The following is a 19,617-nucleotide window of genomic DNA, read 5'->3' on the forward strand; positions in this document are numbered from 1 at the left end:
GAGGGCAATGCAGCGTCGAGGAGCGCTGCAAAGTTCTTGGGCTAATGATAAGTTCTTGGATGGAGGGGATGGGGCACATCACTCATACGCACCGGCGACCGGGTCCCGGCCATTTTCAATTTCCATTCTCTGCGCTCCAACAGTAAGCGCCTTAAATCCGAAATCTAATTACACGCAAGGCAAAGACAAAAGTCCACAAATATTCTCTCCACCCAATTTTAATCACAGATGACCGACCGACCGACCGACAGGGCAACTTTCCCGCTGCCAATTTTGAGTGAACATTTTTGAGGCAACTTTTGGTGCTTTTGCTGCTTTGCTGCTGTGTTTAACCGCGTGAAATAATCTTTGCTGGCAGGCAGTCGGCGCCAAATCCTGCCGCCCTCCTACCCTATTTTTGTTGTTGTTTCCGCCGCCGTCGGTGGCGGAGGGGCGAGTTTCATTATAACGATAATGCGCAGGCCCCACGGCAATCCACGGGCAGCAGGCCGAGCATCTCGTTCGAGGCCGACAAGTTGGTGTCATATTTTCCGCAGCTTAAATTTCCCACAGCCAGGCCAGTGGCCACTTGTGCTCGCCCAGATTCTTCGGCCCCTCTGGTCCAGCTTAGCGGAAAGGCGGAGGGAAAAGCAAAAAGGAGCCGGCACTACGCAGACAGCAGGAAAAACGGGAATTGTCTCGGCCTAGCGCAATGCGATTACGGCAAAGGAGGCTCTACAAGGAGCTCGCAGGACTAACTAACTAAGCCAGAGGCGGCTCACACACGCACACCGGGTCCTTAGAGGGCGGATTAGGAAAATAGGGGGGTTGTTTTAGGAGGACGGGTACGATTTTCGCGCCCGGCAAATCTCAACAAATTTGAAATTTTCTTCCTTGGCCGTTGGCGCTTCCGTTTGTTGCCGCTTTTTATTAGGCATTTTTTTTTTGGTGTCCGCTGTTCTGTCCTCTTTCGCTTTTGGCGTTTGAATTTGTCGAGCATCCTGTTTGCACGGCCCCGCCCTCCTTCCACTCCTGATCCCCTCCAAAAGGCGTCCTCGAAATGCTTTTTAAGCCTACAAATGAGCTTAAAATTTTCTATGCGAGTGAATGCGAATGCGAATGCTTTTGAAATTTATTACAGCGCAAGGAGTGAAGAGGATAAGGGAGGCACACTCACACACACACCGACACCCTCGTCCTGGCTATATGTGTGTGGGTGTTGGTGAGGCATATCAAAGGCATTTCGGCACTCGATTTTCGTCGTCCTCTCATCGTCGCCTTCTCATCGGCATTGAAATTTTTGAGCGCGGCAAATTGAATTTCATTTGAATGTTTTTCCCTTATTTTTATTTATATCTTGTTACTCGATTTGGAAATTGCCTTTTGCCTGGTAATTTTCAGTTTTTAGAGTTTTGTATCTATTTCTCCCGACCCTCAACCCACTGACATCCCATTTGAGTTCGGGCTTTCCGTGTTTGTTTGTTTAGCCATGCCCGACGAGGAAGGAGGAGACAAATTGAATTTTCTATGCTGTTAAATAATTTCATTTCGATTTTGTTCCTTTCGCCTGATTTTTGTGCCTGGCTTTTTCAATGCGAACTGATTGCAGCTCTCGCCGCCCGCTGTTCCGTCAAATCCATTTGTAGTTTAAAAATTCACGAAATACTTTTAGTGTCAAATGTGCAATGATTTCGCCATTGACACAGTGAATGCAAAACGACACAAAGAGAGAGAGAGAGAGCGGAGGGTGAAAAAATGTGATTTATCATCGGTTATTTTAGCAGGAAGCCCCGGCTCCGAAATGCAATTAAGCTAAAAATAAGTTCTCGATTTAAGCACTTCACTGTGCTGTGCAAATATTTTGTGGCACGCCTGACTAATGCTCCCCGTTTATTTTCTTTTCTTTTCTTTTTTTTGCAACCTATTTTCAGGCTTCCTCCTGGAAGGAGTCACGCCAACGGCACCCCCGGATGTTCCGCCGCGTAATCCAACAATGAGTCGCATGCAAAATGGTCGTTTAACCGTTAACAATCCCAATGACGTTGACTTTGAGCCATCTTGTTTGGTGCGAACGCCATCGGGCAACGTTTACATTCCTAGTGGAAATCTAAGTGAGTAAAGCCTGGATAGATCGCAATCACCATCCTTACCCAAACCCTCTAACCCCCCTCACCCCCTCACATATAAATCCCATTTGGAAAGTGTGCCGCTCGACCGCTCGTTTGCTCTCGTCCTGCCTAAAAGCCTCCGCAAAGCAATTTTTCCAGCCATATGCAAATCCAAACCCGCAGCGAACCCAAACCCAAACCTCCCCCCAACTTCATCCTCCGCGGCGACCATCAAAAAGCCACTTGACTCATTTAAATGTTTAGCGCTCGCATCGTGCACAAAAATTCCATTTGCCATATTGCTATAAAAATGCAAAACACAAAAAAAGAAATCGAACCGGGACTGGCGGAAGGGAAAAGGCCGCAGCATTTTGCAAATTTTCAGCTCTTTTGTTTCCTATGCGCCATGCGCCTAAAATGCCGCCATACATTTGCCATTTATTGTTTTTCCAACAATGTTCTTGGCCTTTTTTCCCTACAGTTCAGTTCGGTTCGGCTGGAGTTGGTTTTGCCTGTTTGTTTGTGTTTTCGCTCTATGCATATCCGCAAGCAGGCTTTAGGGATAAAAACATTCGAAAGTGGAGTAAAAATAGTTGGCAATGGAAGCGGCGGCGGCGGAGGCCCAACAAACCGAAAAAAGCCAAACGACCGCAGGGGCCTAAACAGAAACCCGGACAAAAAACTGACAAACAACTGCGGCTCACACATGGCGGCGAATGGCTGTCGGAAGATATGATGTAACGCGGGGCGGGCATTTATGGGTCTATTAATTGAATGAACCCTTATCGAAAGGACTTTCATTAGAAAGCAGCGGCGGATCCTTGATGCATTCTGGCTTTTCGCTGCACACATTTGGGCGCTCGCCCTGAAATATCAACAAAATGCGAGAAAGTAACGTAAAGAAATAAACAAAGGACATTGTTGGCCTGCTGCACCGCCCACTGCGCCCACGAAGGAGGTGAGCGGCCAGTCTCGTGCGTATACATTTGTGTAGCACACTTTCGGGCTGCTGCTGTATTTGCTTTATGCTGCCTTTTGTTTTCCTTTTGCATTGTGCAAATATACACGCTCTCTCCACACTCACACGCAGTGTTATCGTATATATGCCAAGCTTTGTCTTGATTTTCCTGCGTGCCGTATAATTTTCCCTGCCTGTGCTTTCCTCATTTTTTATCCAAGACATTTGTTTTAGTAAGCGCGCAGCTGGGCATTTGGCTTACTTTTGAAAACTTTCGTGCTTCCAGCCAGCCGTTTGTGGCCTGGATTTAATGCTGAGTTTTTCGGCCAGAATTTGGAGCTCTTTAATCTGGCAGTTGCACATCAATGCGGCAGATGGATTTTGCATATAACACTGCCTAAGTGTTCTTTCTGTCCGCCAATTTGCATTTTGCATATCGTTTATAGGCTATCCAAGTCCCCATTTCCCTCCTTTCTGGCCCAAAGTGCAATTAAATGACTATTTATGAAATTCTATTTGCATTTATGCATAAATTGATAAACATTCTAACCTGCCAGCCGCAAAGTATGCAGCAGGGGGGGATGCCCAGCAGGGGCTCCGTTGTCATCGTAACACAAATATTGATTAAATTCTATATCAAATTGAGATTCAGGTTGGCCCGCACGCACACATGGATATGTATGAATAAACATAAATGGCACACACAATCACATGACATTTGGCAGCGGCCTCTTCATTCTGAACCGCCCCTTTCTCTCCGCCCCCCAAAGCTGAGAATATTTTCATTTCAATTTTTCCACCAGTGCCAATTTTTATGGAAAGTATTATTTGTTGACTTCTGGCACCCGAAAAACGAGAGGGAGCCCAGCCCAACTTGCAAATGAATGAATGAATCAGGCAGAGAGCCTACGTTATTTCGCCAGGAGAGGAAAACTTTGTCCGTAATACGCTCGAATTCGAAGCTCGAACCCGTGCATGTAGCTTAAAATTTCTGTGTGAGCTTCCAAACGCGGGCATGAAAAAATGCTTATGCACCATATGCAAATACATATAAAAATGGGCATTCTGCACGATTGGATACACACGCATGCGGACATGCGGACAAGCGGACATACGGACAAACGGACATGTGGAGGTGGACATTTTTACCAACCCATCAGGCAACCCATCGGGGAGCGAAACAAAAGTTTGGCCAGGAGTTAAAAATATACGAGTATGTGTACATCGCAGCAGAAAAATTGCATAAATTGCCGCAGCCAGCGCGTGAAAAACGAGCATTCAGAGGGGATTGTCCAAAACAAAAGTCGACATTTTCAGGGAGGCGGCCCATTGCTCTGCTGTGATTCGGGATATGGGCAGCTGCTCCTGATTCCGTACATTCCATTCTTAAAGCTGCGATAAAACACTGGTCCCAGATTCACGTTCTGATTGGGCCGCACTTTACACCTTAAATTGTTAATGACCCGTGAGGGGACCTCCACAATCGCTGTGCCCCCTGCACTTGAAAAGGACGACTGAGCGAGCATTGGCCATGCAAATGTAAATGGCTTCCGCTGCTGTCTCCCCGTCTAGTTAAAAACTTTTCAGTTCCACATCTCTAGTCTAGTATGGTTTCCACCATTGCCGCCTGCCGGCTACGTTTTCATTATAATAACAGGCCATTGCGGCATTTTGATGCGGCAGTCTCCGTCTCCACCACCTGCCACTTTCCCCTTCCTGTTGCTTTAATTTTTCATCGCTTTCGAGGTTAGTTTGCAGAAAAACTTTGCGCTGTCATTGACCGCTCGCTGCCACTCGCCTTTCTCCCAGAAGGCCAGCGCCTAGTGCAAGCGCCTAGACTAAAGCCCACCACCGCCCAGCGGCGTCTGCAGGGAAGGTCCTGTCTCCGCCTGCCCTTCTGTGCGTCCTTCAGCCAACTTTCCTCTGTCCAGTGCAGTCCGGTCGAGTCGAGTCGAGTCGTCGAGACTCGAAGCTCAAGAGTCGGGAGTCTAGTTCACTGTCTATTGGCCGGTCGTTATTGCTTTCGACTGGTTCTGGTTCTGGTTTATCGCTGCTGCCAGCCATGGAAATACTCGTAAATTTGCCAGCATTTTTGCAAAACCTCAACTGACCTCCCGCCCCCAAACGGGGATCCCCAGAAAGTGCTTTAAATTTGTATAAATATAAAGGGGAGCCATAGTGAGGGGCCAAGAGATATGGATAGAGTGAGCGCCGGCACGTTTTGGTTTTTGCTGCTACTGCTGCTACTAAATTCATTCATAATGGGTTTTTGCCCCATTTCGGTGTGGCAGCAGCACCCCTACCCCTTCTCCGCCACGCCCCTTTATATAGTGTATATAAATTTAACGTTTTTACGCAAACTGAAATTTATTATGGCGCAGCGTTGTAATTTATATTTTATGCCTGCTAAGTACGGAGCTCCTTTCCTTGGCACCCGTTGAATGGATATGTGGCCTATCCCTATCCTATCTCATCCCTTTTATCCTGCACTTTTCACGCACAATTTTAATTTTATCTGCGGAGGAGGAGGAGGGCAGGTGGCGGAACCGTGGCCATATCCATTCGATCTACGTTTCGACTGCCGTTTTTTGTGACGCAACAAATTGCCTTCGTGTTCCGCTTGGCACTTAACTTCCCAGACATATATGTATATGCGAGTGTGCATACATATCGGCATACATGCATTTGGCCATGGCCATATAGCCATATAGCTATGGCTTTGGGTTTGACTTTGGCCATAGGTAAGAGCTGTGGCCATTTCGGTCCTCGAACGTGAATTTAAGTCCAGTTGTTGCTGTGGCTGTGGCTCCTGCTGCATTTATAGACCGGGCAATAACCATTTGGCAACTAGAAATTGGCATTTTATGTTCGCCTGTCTGGCCTGTCCCCTGCTTTTCCCTCCCCTCCCATCTGTACATCTGTGGATGTGTGTATCCTTTGATTTTTGAATGCAGATTGTTGCGGGATTTATTGATATTGAGTGCGATTGAACCGAACGACCCAAGTGGGACGTACCCGGATCTCTACTCTTTGGCAAAAATACCTCAAATGCTCGACTAAAAAGTTTGGATGAAAGCACCTGGATATGAACCTTCTTGGGCGACTTAATTAGGCGCAGGGATAAGTTTCCGGACTGTCTGGGCTTCTGAATTTCTTAAAGCATACTTTCAGGTGCGCATACGAAATTGCTTTCCCTTGAATCCTTTTGCGCCTCCCCTCGAAAATATGCAGCGAAGTCATGCAGAACATTAACAAAACAATGTTTGCCTTCATCCTCAGCATCCTCATCCTCAGATTCCCAGCATCCTTCGCAGCTGTCCTTGCTGGTGGCATTTATATGCTGCATAATTATAAGGCATGTGCATGGTGCTGGGGTGTTTGCATAATTTATATGTTTTTAATGATTTCGCCCTTCGCAAACAATTTTTAATGATTTTCAGATTCAGAACGGCAACATTGCATTTTGCATCCATAAGATTTGCCGTTGTGGTGGCATCTATGTGTAATGTATAATTAAAATTGCAATGCACACGAAGCGTGTGTGGAGAGTGACTTGGCTTTTGTTGCTGCTTATCCCCCGTCTCATATAAATATGTTAATTAAAATAATGTTACCCGGCTGCACAGAACAAAAATGCCAAGCAAATGGCTTAGAATAGCTTGGAGTGAATGAGTTCCCTGCAGGCTCGCTTTGTCGCCATTTTGCATTTACATGCCACGCTCAACGCCTTTCAATAGGCAAAACCCAAACCCCTACAAGTCGCAAGGAGTGCGCACATTACTCGACATTACGTATACGCAGTGGAGAGCCTGGCCTGCCGCACAGAATGTAAACAAGCGGCAGCAGCAGCAGCATCGGCAGCTGTGGGGAGTGACTTCCGTTGTGGGAAATGCCGACAGTGTCTGGGCAACGTCTTTTGTGCCTTTTCTACTTATTCAAAATAAATTAAAAATGGAAGAGGAAGTGAAGGAGGAGAGGCAGGCAAGTCGCTGGGGGAATGCAGCCAGCCATGGCATAATTATGAACTTGAAAATTCCTCAGGACGGGGGGATAATGCATAATTATTTAAATAAAAAGACGCTGCGTTTTCTCCGACCACTTACTTTCACCGCCAGCCATCTTGAGACATGTCGAGTGGTTCAATCCTTTTGGGGATCGGTTGAAAATCCCAACAGCAGCCGAATTACTCCATATGAATTTTTAATTGGAATATTTTTAGAACGCAAGTGAGAGTTAGCAAGCAGCACAAAAGGCAAAACTTTGATAAATTATATATACCCGAGACTATTCCAAATTCATATTTCATTCGACAGCTTTGCCTGGGAGAATGTTTCTTAGGGGTCTTAGGGCTTCCTGCCTCCACCTTCACCCAGATGATAAGTCATTCAACTGTGCGAGGCGAAGGATCTTGCCTTTTGCCATATTTGGCTGCAACGGTCTTGTTGTTGCCCGAGGTCATTGCAATTTTGTGCTGCGACACGAAAGTGTCTGCCACTCGCACACCCACAAATGCATGAGCCCAAGTTGCCCCACATCCTGCTGTTGCTGCTGCTGTTGCTCCTCTTTCTGGTGTATGAAAATTCATTTCAATTAGTGAAATGGTTTTGGGATTTGTACGGCAAACCACCAGCGCGCGTTGAGCGGAGAAGGGAATGCACGTCACTTTGGTGGCATGCAATGAGCGAGTTGCAACAGCAGCAGCAGCAGCAGCGCTTGTTGCAACTTTATTTACCTTTACGTGGGACATAACTTGTAGATAGAGATATAAGCGAGGGGCTAGTTGCATGTGTGTGTAATTTTGCGGCATGGGATTTGCGGCAGGATTAAGAGGCATGCGAGAAACTTATGGCGAACTTCCCGCCCCAGTGTCTTGAGGAGGCCATTGAACTGGAGCTACGTACTGAAGGATTAAAGAGTAGCTAGGGCGGCTGTAAGCCAAAAGTGTGCCAAGGCAGCAAATATTTAAATTTTAATGCTGAGAAAACGAGAGGAACTTTGTGTATTTAAAACTTTTTCCGTTTGTTGGTCGTTCCTGCGGCTGCTGTTGTTGCTCTGTTGTTCTGTTGTTATGTTGCCTGCCCCGCAGCTTGTTTAGGCAACGCAACAAACTCGTTTTCCTATCTGACTACATCTCTGGCTCCCCGGCTCTGCGCAGTTTTACTCAAGTTGCTCCCTCGACGACACTTTTTTGACGCTGTTTTATCAGCGGACCGGCGGCGGCAGCGGCAACAATATAACGAAATTTATGCAACTAACCAAATGTTTTTGTTTCTGCATTTTTATCGCCCTAAACGTTTGTCGAAAAAAGCGACTGTGCGACTCATGTGGGGTTGGAGCAACCGTTGTGCCAGAGTTTTATTTTTCCACTACCCCCCCAAAGTTCCACTGGGAGCTGACTTCAATGAGAATTCGCAATCTGGTGGAGCAGAGAGAGAAAGCCGGGTGGAACGTCTTCCAGATACCCTTATGGTAATAGCCTTGACTTCGGCCTGCTCTTTGACCCCCAAAAGTGGACCGCACATACACGCTCCAACTTGGCAGCTGTATCGGTCAGAGAAATCTTACTTTCTTGAAACGGGAATGGAAAAGTTTTGCTGGGAGCCAGACAGAGGGCAACATATTGTCGCACTCTATAAATTATGCGCATAACCAGAGAAACCCGAGCCGGGAGCATGTGAAGCAGCCACCCCCAAAGGAACCTTCGGTTTGTGGGATTCGGTTCAGTTCGGATCGGTTTCGGTTCGGTTTCGGTCTCGAAAGAAAGAGAAACCAACCAAGCATAACTATTACAATGGCAAAAAGTTTAACTAGTCATGTGAAGACTCCCCCTCACACAACTTCAACTCCAACTCCAGCGGCATTTCCATCTCCACTTCCATTTCCGCCCAGTTGGGTGGGTTTAAATTTACTATTATTGCTTTACCTTCTACATGTGTAATGGGCCTAGGCTGGTGGCAGGAAACCACAGCATTTGTTCGGGGAGTTTTGCACAAGGTGAGCTTTTGGGGGTGGCTGCTTGGCTGCCTTAGTTATGGGCCTTAAAACTTGTCACACTTGTCAGCAGAAAGTTTCCAACAGCCCGAAGATGAATCGGGCCAGAGAAAGGGATAACCAAAGTTTTGGAACTTGAGTGAAGCGATGAGGCAAAGGACGGAGGGGTAACTGTGGTTATTTGTTAACCCAATCAGCATCGGAATTCTGATCCAACTGAGATTATCAATGATGGCTTTGGCCAATTATCGAATATTGTCGCGCCGAAAGGCAGAGAGCACGTGATTGATAAATGAGATTTAGCTTTTGCGGCTCCTAATTGTATGCAACGTGTGCAGGAAGCACTGAAATCCAGCACAGGACCCCTTCCGAAGACGAGAACGGGCACAAGGACACTGAGGCACACTCAGATAATCACAAACGACATAATCACAGCAATTAGGTGCATTAGTTTATGGTCAAGCAGCAGACACACAGAAGGGACAAGTCAGATGGCTTGTCAGCCGGTCAGATGGACAAATGGACTACAGGCAGGCCAATTGCTTTGCCTGGTTACGTCAGTTAGTTGGTCAGTTAGTTTGTCAGCTGGCCCAAAACCGGCCACGCCCCAATTAGTTTGTCCTCCGAATCCCTGCGCCTCTGCGCCTCTGCGCCTCAGATTTGCTTACAATTGACAGCTGAGTGACATTTGGGACTTAGGCCCGGCTTATATTTTTCCCCTGCAAGACGAACATCGAGTTGACATTCATTATTCAAATGTCGCACCCGCATGGCAGACATTCCGTAATCCCAGCTTAGTCTTTCATCACACAAACTGATTAGGCACAAGAGAACCTGACAACTGATGACCACAATTGCCGTTTAATTAAAGCCCAAGCAGTCGGGAAATCTGTAGACTGTAGCCCAACTACAGTGGAGACTACTGCTAAATGACAGGAGCAAACGAAGGGCAAAGAAGCTGTCATAATCATTGCGTTGCTAAAACCGATGGAAGGGGTTGTTTTCCCAGCGGGTTGATAGGGTGGTAAGGTGGTAATCACAATGGTAGGCCTTCTCTATTATTCAGTCCACCCTCATTAAACATTGAACCAAATGCTTTTATGGGAAATAACCCTATGACGTCTGGAGGAAGGGATATAACTTCAGCTTGGGCTGATCGGAAAGCTCGAATCCTTCAACTCCTTCTAAGTTACAGCACTTCGATTGATGTTCAGTCGGATGTGAATGGGAAATCCAAGTGAAACCAGTTCACCAAAAAGTGCTGGGGCAAATCATATACAGCGTTGTAATGTGAATAATTAAAATATTTTACCTTTTTACTTCGCTGCGCTTTTTAAACCATAATTAAATAGCTTAAAATGTTGGTGCGTTTGGCAGTTTTGGTTTTGCTGGGCTAATAAACTTTTGTAGTTCTGTTACATTAGCCAATTCCGTTCTTCCATAATTTATTTGAAATTTATTAGTGGGCTGATTGGTTTGTAATTAGCCGGCGGTGGGAGCAGCCATTCGATTTTCGTGGTCGCCCATCGAGTGTGCTGCAGGATCATTTAAAACCCATTTCGATTGGCCTAATCTTTGCCAACTCGATGGGCTGCCTGTAGCTAAGTGCATGCAATTTGTTTATTGGCATTAAAGCTACCATAGCTGTGCCCAAAAACTCGGCTGCCTCGTTTGCGTCTGACATTAATGCCTGCGAAAACAACACCCCGCCTACTTTTGTTCACACATTTGTTAGCCAATAAACTTTTGACCTCATTTTCCCGGAGAAAAAAGTAACACACACACATAAACTAAATGCAGGCAAAAGGGGGTGTGTGCAAAAGTAGGTGGGATGTGTGTTGCTGTGTAAAAGGGGAACCAACAAAATATTTGTGCTGCCAACCTGGGTGAAGCTGGGCTGACTGAGCCGTAGAGATTCCGCCTGGGCAGGTTTCGAATAAATAAAATACGACAACAAAAAATGGAGGAGGAAGCCCGGATCATAGAGAAAGAGAGGAGCAAGCAAAAATATTTGCACTCCCCGTGGCAGTCCAATGTTATTTCTGCTCTTGTTATTCCTGGGTTGTTGCTGGGTCGCCCACAGCAAGGATTATAAATTATAACGGCCTCACACGGTTATTTATGTCGTGTCAATGGGAAAGGGGTGTCAAACGGTCGGTGGAATATAGGATATATCATCAATGCATGCGCTTAGTTGAGTGGAAATAGCTGCAAAATAAAACTATGAGACTTTCAGGGCCTCACTTTAAAGTGGAGCAGAGCAGGGCGAGATGAAAGGGCCTTAAATCCCACTCCCAACTCCCCACTGACAGCTAAGCCAGAGATCTGCTTTGAAGCTTTTGATTTATTTGCTTGATGGCAAATCATTAATTTGTTTTCAGAGCCAAACCAAAAAAAGAAAGCGGCAAAAGCTTAGCATGCTTTTCAGCTGCTGTCAGATTTCGGGCGACAAACAACCACCGCACGAGCAAAAAGGCAGCCGAAAGAAAGGCAGCAAATTTAAATAAAACGCAAACCAACAAAATAATCCGACACATGCGCTGCCAAATGATTACCCAAGTCCTCGCCCCAAAAACCCCGACCTAATCCTATGTGCAATGTCTTTCCCTCCTCTTCCTCTGTGGTGGCATTTTGCGTGTGTGTTTGCGCCAAATATAAAACCGGGAAATCACTTCATTTTATTGCACCAACAGAGAGAGCCGACACTTTCCCAGTCGCAAAAAAAAGGGCCCAATCATTAAACGGAATTGAAGGATCTTAAATCGATTTTTTCGTTTAAAAGCATACACAAAATGCTGGGTTTGTTTGAGAGAAAGATTGAAAAAATAAAGAAGTTATGGCAAAGTCTTCTCGCCTCTGCGCTTCAAGCCGGAACGTTCTTTGACCGTATTCTTGATTTGCCCAACGAGATCCGAGTGGAAATCCATCTGACTGCTGCCCTCGTATAGACGGCACTTGACCTTCTCGCTGAAAGTGACACTCGCCTTGCTACTCTCCTTTGAGCTTTCGATAAAGTTTTCGATGGATTCTGGTAGCCAGTGGGCCTCTACAAAGACGTTAGTGGACTCGCTTTCCCGGTCGTGCTGGCTCTGAACAGCCGGTTCGGATGGGTTCCTCGATTCCAGGAGGGGATCGAGAATGTCACTTCGCTTCCAGATCCCCTGCTTGTATTCCGGCCCGTACTTGGCCCTCATGCGGTCTTCAAGCTCGTCCAATTGCGCTGGCGGCTCTCGAACCAAGTGATTCTTGAGATAAAAACACTCTAGTCAAAAGTCAAAGGAACAAATAAATGTTCCGAAACTCACCACCTTCAGCATAAATGTATAGACACCATAACCAATGCAGGCCAGGAACAAAGGAAAGCCCAGAAGCAGGGCCACGTTAAAACCGTTCAGCTCGGGATCGCTGACCACGTGGGTGACATCAACGGCTTCCACGGCAAAGGGGGGATAGAAGAAGCGGATTACCTTGTAAGTGGCATTGGCCAACTTCTCCTTCGGGAAGGGCTTCCAAATGTCCACGAACCTCAAGGACCAGTGCGAGTCCTCCGGCGGTACAGTTATCTCCATATTCTCCGTTATCAAAATTACAAACGATTTTAAACAAAATGTTATGGCAAAAGGGGCAACGTAGAATTTCTAAATCGTTATAGTGCTGGGCTCTCTAGAAATGACTGATCCATCAAGGGCAACTCAATTAGGCCCGGGAATCCTGGATACGCCACCCTTTAGCCAAACATAAATCATCGCCTACTTTGGAGTCTCGGAATGGCGTCATTGATTTATTAGCAGGACAAACGCTCGATTCGCTGCTAGGAAAAACTAGCGGAAGATGAAGCCGAAGTGGGAGCTGAGCAAAACCAGCCAAACCATCATCAGTCACCAGGCAAACAAACACGCCGACGACCCAAAGCGCAACGGCGTCATATACAAAAAGTGCTTGCATACATTACTCCGGAACCCAGGAGCCGGAATGGATATGGGACGAGGGACGAGGCAAGTGGGTTGTGGAACGTACAGAGTGGCTGAGGAAAGGACGCGTGCTTTCAGGCAGAAACACGTACAAGAAATCATGAAATGTTGCCGCCATCATACCGAAAATTGTACGGGTAACGTGCAAGCAATCAAAGTACATGGAGGCAGGACTCGGCTCGACTGCGACTTCCACTGCGACTGCGGCAACTCTGCCGCTCCCACGTCTGATTTTTACTACACACGTGTGCTGATGTGACGTCGACAGGATTGCGACTGCCTACTGACAACACCAGCGGGTCCCGGGCCTCGTCGGTCTGAGAACCAGACCCAGACTCTAACTTTGGCTCAGACTGAGACCGAGTCTGGTCGAAATGTAAAGCATAGTTGACGCAGACGTGCCAAGCTCGACGAGGCTGCTTTTTGCTGTTTAAGTAAGCATGCAAATGTCACATGCAGTCGGTAGTCGGCAGAAGTCGGTGGGTTGGGCGTGATAAGCACTCTCAGTTATCAACGTGGGCATTGCTCGGTTTTCGGTTCTCGGGCTTGCCTTTTCTTGCCCCTGCCACACATAAATGATGAGGTACACGGGTTGCCTCGGGCTGAATTTAGTGATTTCCCCGAGCATGTGGCATACTTTTTATGCGGCTCCTCCACGTGAGCATAAGGAATTTCTGTTTATGGTTATTGATTCTGCCGAGCGGAGGTGGAGATAGTTTGAGTTATGGCCGTGGGCTGATTTGTGTCAGCAGGAAGTTTAAAAGAAATTGTTGCATACTTTCGGGCGCCCAAAGTGGATTACCCTGTGGGTTGCAGGAGGCGCAGGATCTTGATTGAATTGCTTGTGGGGGGCGGAATAGAGATTGGTATTGGATTGGACTATATTGGATGGGGACCTGCAATCAAAAGCCTAGTTTAGTGCGGCTACCCTCGTTCCACTCATAGTTTCGATCAAAAATTCATGGCATACCCGTACCCGCTGGAGAGGTGTCAATAACTTGGCTGCTCCCACTGACACTTGGCAAGGAAGCCAGTCCGTACGTAATTTACAATTACCGCACGCACAGACAATTTATTTTCCAGCGCTAACAAATAAGCTTAACATTTTCGTGGCCAAGGGCCGTCTCGCTCCCAGGTGTATTGCAAATCAAAAAATCAGGCAGGGCTGGGCACGAACACACGCCCAGGCAATCAGTTAAATGTTTGTTGAACTCACCAGCGTCGAGGTCCTTAAGTTCTCGAGAAGTCCCAGGGGCTTCGCTTCTCCGCGTCTCCGCTCTCGATGCGTTTCTTCTGCCCTCTGCCGAAAATTGAGTTTGTTTGGCGCCCAGAAACCGCAGGACCGAACAAAAAACAACCAGAGGAGCAACAGCAGCAAAAGCAGCTCCGGAAAACGATGAAGCGGCAACTTGAAAAATCGCTTGTCGCAATGCGAGCGGAGTGACGGGGTAGACTCACGCGCAGACGTAGTGATTTGGCTTTAAAAAAGCAAGGAAAATTCCGGAGCTCCAGAGAAGGAAAAGGAGAAGTGGGAATAGGAGTGAGGAAAGCTGCCACGTAATGAAACTGACAATTTAACTCACAGTCAGCCAGTTGTTTTGGATTTCAGTCTGGGTTCGACGGGAAGCCGGGGTTGTGTGCGTGCTGAAAAATCGTGTTATCGATTTAATGCGTTACGATATATAAGTATATACACCCCTAGTGTGTGGGGAGGTTGAAGGGTTGGGTTTCGAAAAGGGTCGCTTGCCTTTGCCTTTGGCTTTGGCTTTTATCGTTCGCCTCCGTCCTTGTGACTGACTGACATTTTCGTGTTTGTTTGCCAGTCTTGTCTTTTGACCGTTTTCCACTCGCTCTCCACATTTCGCCTTCGCCTTTTCGGTCTGCAAAGGCATTTGATTAATTTGCAGCAGTTTTCAATTTGAAATTGCTTTAGTTTCCTGCAGTTTTTGCCATTCTCCTACCAGTGTGCAGGAATTGACAGCACTTTTGAGGCCAGGCACTCTCCCTTCTGCTTTCTCCGGCACTTTCTCTATAAGCCGTTGGCTGCGTATGTGTGTGTGCCTGTGTTTTCGGGTATGTGAAACGTTGAAAGCTTCTTATGGAATGTTAAGTGATTTTTTATTGAATTTTTAAGCCCCACTTAGGCGTTGTCACTGGAAGTATCCCGAACCTTTTCCCAAACGTATCTCTCTCTCTATCTCCATCTCACTTCCGCCTCATCCTGACGACTTGCTTACTAAATTAACAACCTTTTCTTGTTCTCTTTTTAGGTACGTATACGCAATTTTATGACTCTGTCCCCTCGGGTGAGTGCAAGTATTGAAAATCAGGGCAGATATTGGGGTTTTACGTTACTCGGATATGAGATAATGAGAAATCCCTTTTATGCGTTAGACGGGGCTTTAACTCGTTCACACTTTCAGCGGCAAATGAGAACGCAAACAAAGCCCGGCGGCAACAATGATCAAATTTAACGCGCTTTTTAAACCAAACAAAAGCAAATTGCAATGGCAGCGCACCCACACATGCACAAATACGCACACCAGCCCCTCCTCCCAGATGCACACATGCATACTAATTATGAGTATGCGCCGCACATTTAAGCAAATATAAACAAAACGTTAACGACAACAAACAGGAGCTCGGTAGTTGGGAAATGCGGGTCTCGGGCGGGGTTGGGCGCAAAGAAAGATGTAAATGCAGCACATGCTGCATCGAAGGAGATGGAACGTGCCATTGTGGGAGCTGGGAACTTGATGAACTGCAGCTCCGACAGCTTATCGCATCGCCTACCGATGAATGTGTGATTTCATGTGCTTATTGTTATCCCCGTTGTTGCCACTGCCGCTGCTCCAGCTATTGTGCATTATTGTGATTATTATTATTAAAATGCAAATGAGCCGTGCGGACTTGTCAAGCATTCTCGTTTACATTCCCATTCACATTCACCCATTGCCATTAATGGGCGAAGACAACGACAGAATCAGGGCGAGATGAAGGTGCACATGAAGTAATAAACATGCAAAATGCTTTAAGCGGCGCCATTCGATGCACCGAACTGAATCGTTGGTCATCATCATCATCGGAGCGGAGTTTTTGCAGCCGGTCAGAGGCAGACGTCATCATCAATTGCTGGTTGGCTGCCCATTAACATAATTTCAATTTGCATAAAATGGCGTTAAATATTACATTTTGGACAGCTGCCGCCTGCAATGAGTGACAGGAGCGCGGATTGTCGAGGGGCTGGCAGGTTCATTGAGCTAATTGCAGGTGCGAATATGTCGCAATGAGCATTGCACGCCCCACCAGACACGCAAGGCGGCAATGGGAGGCGGCAATGGGCAGTGGGCGTGGCCTTTTGGCTTTGTTTGATGTTTAATTTAGATTGAATTTCTGCATAAATTATGGCGCACAAAAATGATTTCAAAATTATTGCTGGTTTGTTTGCGGTCAATTTCGACTGCAACTATTGCATAATTTGAGGCTTCGGGGCAATTAAACGTAGCCCGCACACTCAAACATTTCGAGAGAGAAAGCATTCAGCATTTATGGGGCTGAATTTTTTATTGTTGTTCTTGCAACGCGTTTCGGCAGGCAGCTCCTTCCAGGCAATTTCCCCAAAAACGTCGACTGCCATGGCTGCTGTCTAATGTGCATTTCCTGCTCCTACTCCTGCTCCTACTCCTGCTCCCACCAACTGACACTTCACACGCTCAACGATTTTTGATTTGGCAGCTCGTTTGCCAAATTGCAGCAGCAACGGCAAAGGCAACAAAAACTAAAACTGAAACGATTCAGCCAGCCGCCATGCCACGTCGCTCGCTTAGCGCATTTGCAAGTGATTTTATGCATATTTCATGGCATACTTTTGCTCGCTATTAGTAGTAGCTTCGAGAGCAGCCTCAGCCGAGTGGAGTTCCCAAGGATATTCATTTATTATGACGACTATTTCGGCCCGAACTAAAAGCCTTTCAATGGGGCGACTGGCAAATTGCGTGGCAGCACAGCGACTGGGCCATCATCGTTATTATCGAAACTTTGAAGTATTTCCAACTCGATTACCATAACCCAACTAAGAATCATAATCAAATTTACCCATTTGACACTAAACTTTGAGCAGAAAGGGGGCAGAATTGGGGCTAGGTGGTTGTTTACGCAGAGTTTGCGAGGCCCTAAATTGAGTTAGACAATTAGAAATTGTGCGTCTGCAGACTCTGCATTCAATATGCGCCCTCAGGCTTCCCCGTAAACTTTGGCCCATTTCTATTCCTCGGCTCGGCACTCGACATTTCTGAAGGCAGCCTCAGAGCCCCAGATCTTCAGCAATGCACTTTCGATCCGGGGCCCTAAGAGCATGCTTTTGCATAAAACGCTTTGGCCCCGAAAATACCCATGGCCATAACCGAGTTAAGACCGCAAATGCTTTGCCAATGAGACAGAACCGAAATGTTGCTGGTTTTGACTTTTTATGCCAGCCATATAGCAGACATATTGAAGGAAATTCAGGGGGGGATGTGGTGGATCATGTAGAATTTTTAAGCGTATATGGTAGATAGAGCAGCCAATGCATTAGTTTGGGCAAAGCTCATTAAGCTCCAAGTCCTGGGACTTTATTGAGGCTTTGCCTGTATTTTTTCTAGTAAAAATGCTCTTGATTTCGGTCCAGAAAGCCATGCAAATAGGCCATAAATTCATATTTTATTGTCTTGGCCAACACTCTCCACTGGCTTCCCCCTCTTGGTCCACGAACAGTCTAAACTCTTGCCAAACATTCGAGAGCTGCATGCACATACTTTGGGGCTTGACTGGGGCTGGCATGGCATAGAGAGAATAGAATGTGTTTGTTGACAATAGACTTTTGGCATTATGTGCATTATGTGATTGCATACTTCCAGGTGCCTGGCCAAAATGCCAAAGAACACATCCACATCCCAGGCATATTCACACTCGCTCTCAGACACACAAATCAATTTGCAGTGATAAACACGGTCTTTCCCGTAGAACGTTCTACTTAAAAATCAATCCTTGAGATGTCGCTGTGGGCTCTTTCATTCCATGGCTAATAAATAATCCAAAAATTGATTAATATCAATTTGGAAAATGCATTAAATCCAAAACTGGCCATCAATTAAAGCCACGAGTGCGTGTCCGTATGTCCGTATGCGGCTGTCCGTCCGTATCTGCTTACCTAATTTCTATGCACAATTCATATATCATTTATGTACTACGCACACACATGAGCGTGTGAATATAGCTGCGTTTATCTGCCTCTTTTATGCTTCCCCGAGGCATTTCACATGGACAAAAGGCTTTAAAATGCCGATTTCGCTTTAACAGCACAAGGCTGGTAGAGGCTCGAAAAGCGTGCCGCAGATAATGCAATTTGATTATTTTTGCACTATCAACTAATTAAAATTATGGAAAATATAATAATTACTCCCCCGCTTCGACGCTGCCGCCGCTTTGAATCGGTGGCTGCCCTATAATCGGCTCAATAAATTAGCGCGATAAAAACAGCACGGAAATGAGGCGAAAAATTGCAAAGCACACTTTTAGGCACTTTCCCCCATTAATGTCGGTTGCCCACAAAGAATGGAAATCGAATTTAAACTTTTTCAGTTCAGCTTTCCAATTTTTCATGGCATTCATGGCAGAATGAATATTTCAATGTTTATAATCAATTAAAAATTGACTTTTTGCCGTTGCAGCTTTGAATTTACTAGCAAATGATTTGACCTCACCTAGCGATTTCTCAGCCCCGTCTCTTTCCCTCTGCCATCTACTGCCTGTCTCCCTGTCTCCCTCTTCTGCCAACACACAGAGCACTTAATGCAATTTGCATTCCGATGTTTTTGTGTTTGCATTTTGCATAAAAGCCGAAACTCTCCGCTTCCATCCTCCCCTAGATCTCCCAGTGTGTCTCCTGTATAAATTTCAATTTGCCTTGGGAAATTCTGCATTTTGCAGCTGTCAAGGAAATTATTGTCTGCCAGGCTAAGTCCCTGATATGTTGTTGCCTTAATTAAACAACAACAAAAAAAGAACAAGAACAAGACTTCTTCTCGGACCAGGATTCTGAAATTGTGTAAAATATGTATATGCCTTGTGTACTCTGTCTCTCGTTAAAGTGTTAATTTTATTGACATGTGACAGCCAAACAAACAATTTGTTTGCCTCCCGGCCAAATTGTTTGACTGCCAATGTTGTTTGTGGTCGCAATGGACGTTTTAAATGAATTTAATGAACGACCAACTGAATGGGACACAGTTCTCGTTCTCCCTTCGAAGTGAAGACCCCCCTCCCACTGACAGGTAGTAAACGCAGCCCCCTTTCCCAAATGGGAGTGGAAAATGGAAAGGCAAACTGTAAAAAAGAAAACATTAATCAGCGTTAAAAGTCGCATTAGCAGTAAACAAAATGAGGAGCGCCAGGGGCGGGGGCAGGAACAGGAAGGGATCTTTTTGGGGGCAGGGTAGCTGGCAAATTACCGAACCGAACTGAACTGAACCGAACCGAGCCAAACCCAAAAAGCAATCCAGTGCGAGTAGAACTGTCGAAACACAAAACGCAAAAGTCAAAGAAAATTGGTGAAAGCCAACGACGAAAGGAG

General features: G+C 46.2%; 2 protein-coding genes across 5 annotated transcripts in view; one reads left to right on the forward strand and one right to left on the reverse strand.

Annotated features, from left to right (window-relative positions):
* The window catches only part of Ten-m (teneurin transmembrane protein Ten-m), a 118,865-nt gene that overhangs the window by 68,844 nt on the left and 30,404 nt on the right, over positions 1 to 19,617 (forward strand). For all 4 annotated transcript variants that reach the window (XM_070215726.1, XM_070215727.1, XM_017148743.3 and 1 more), the window contains exon 2: positions 1,911 to 2,090. In XM_070215726.1, coding sequence (XP_070071827.1) covers positions 1,911 to 2,090 — 180 coding nt within the window. The remainder of the gene's footprint in view (positions 1 to 1,910; positions 2,091 to 19,617) is intronic.
* LOC108062182 (uncharacterized) lies at positions 11,690 to 12,721 on the reverse strand. Its single transcript, XM_017148744.3, has 2 exons — positions 12,342 to 12,721; positions 11,690 to 12,281 (listed from the first exon to the last, which is right to left on the reverse strand). The coding sequence occupies exons 1-2, from the start codon at positions 12,603 to 12,605 to the stop codon at positions 11,871 to 11,873; spliced, it is 675 nt and encodes a 224-aa protein (XP_017004233.2). The 5' UTR covers positions 12,606 to 12,721; the 3' UTR covers positions 11,690 to 11,870.

The sequence above is a fragment of the Drosophila takahashii genome, chromosome 3L (assembly GCF_030179915.1).
Source record: "Drosophila takahashii strain IR98-3 E-12201 chromosome 3L, DtakHiC1v2, whole genome shotgun sequence".
In the NCBI taxonomy this organism is placed as follows: Eukaryota; Metazoa; Arthropoda; class Insecta; order Diptera; family Drosophilidae; genus Drosophila; species Drosophila takahashii.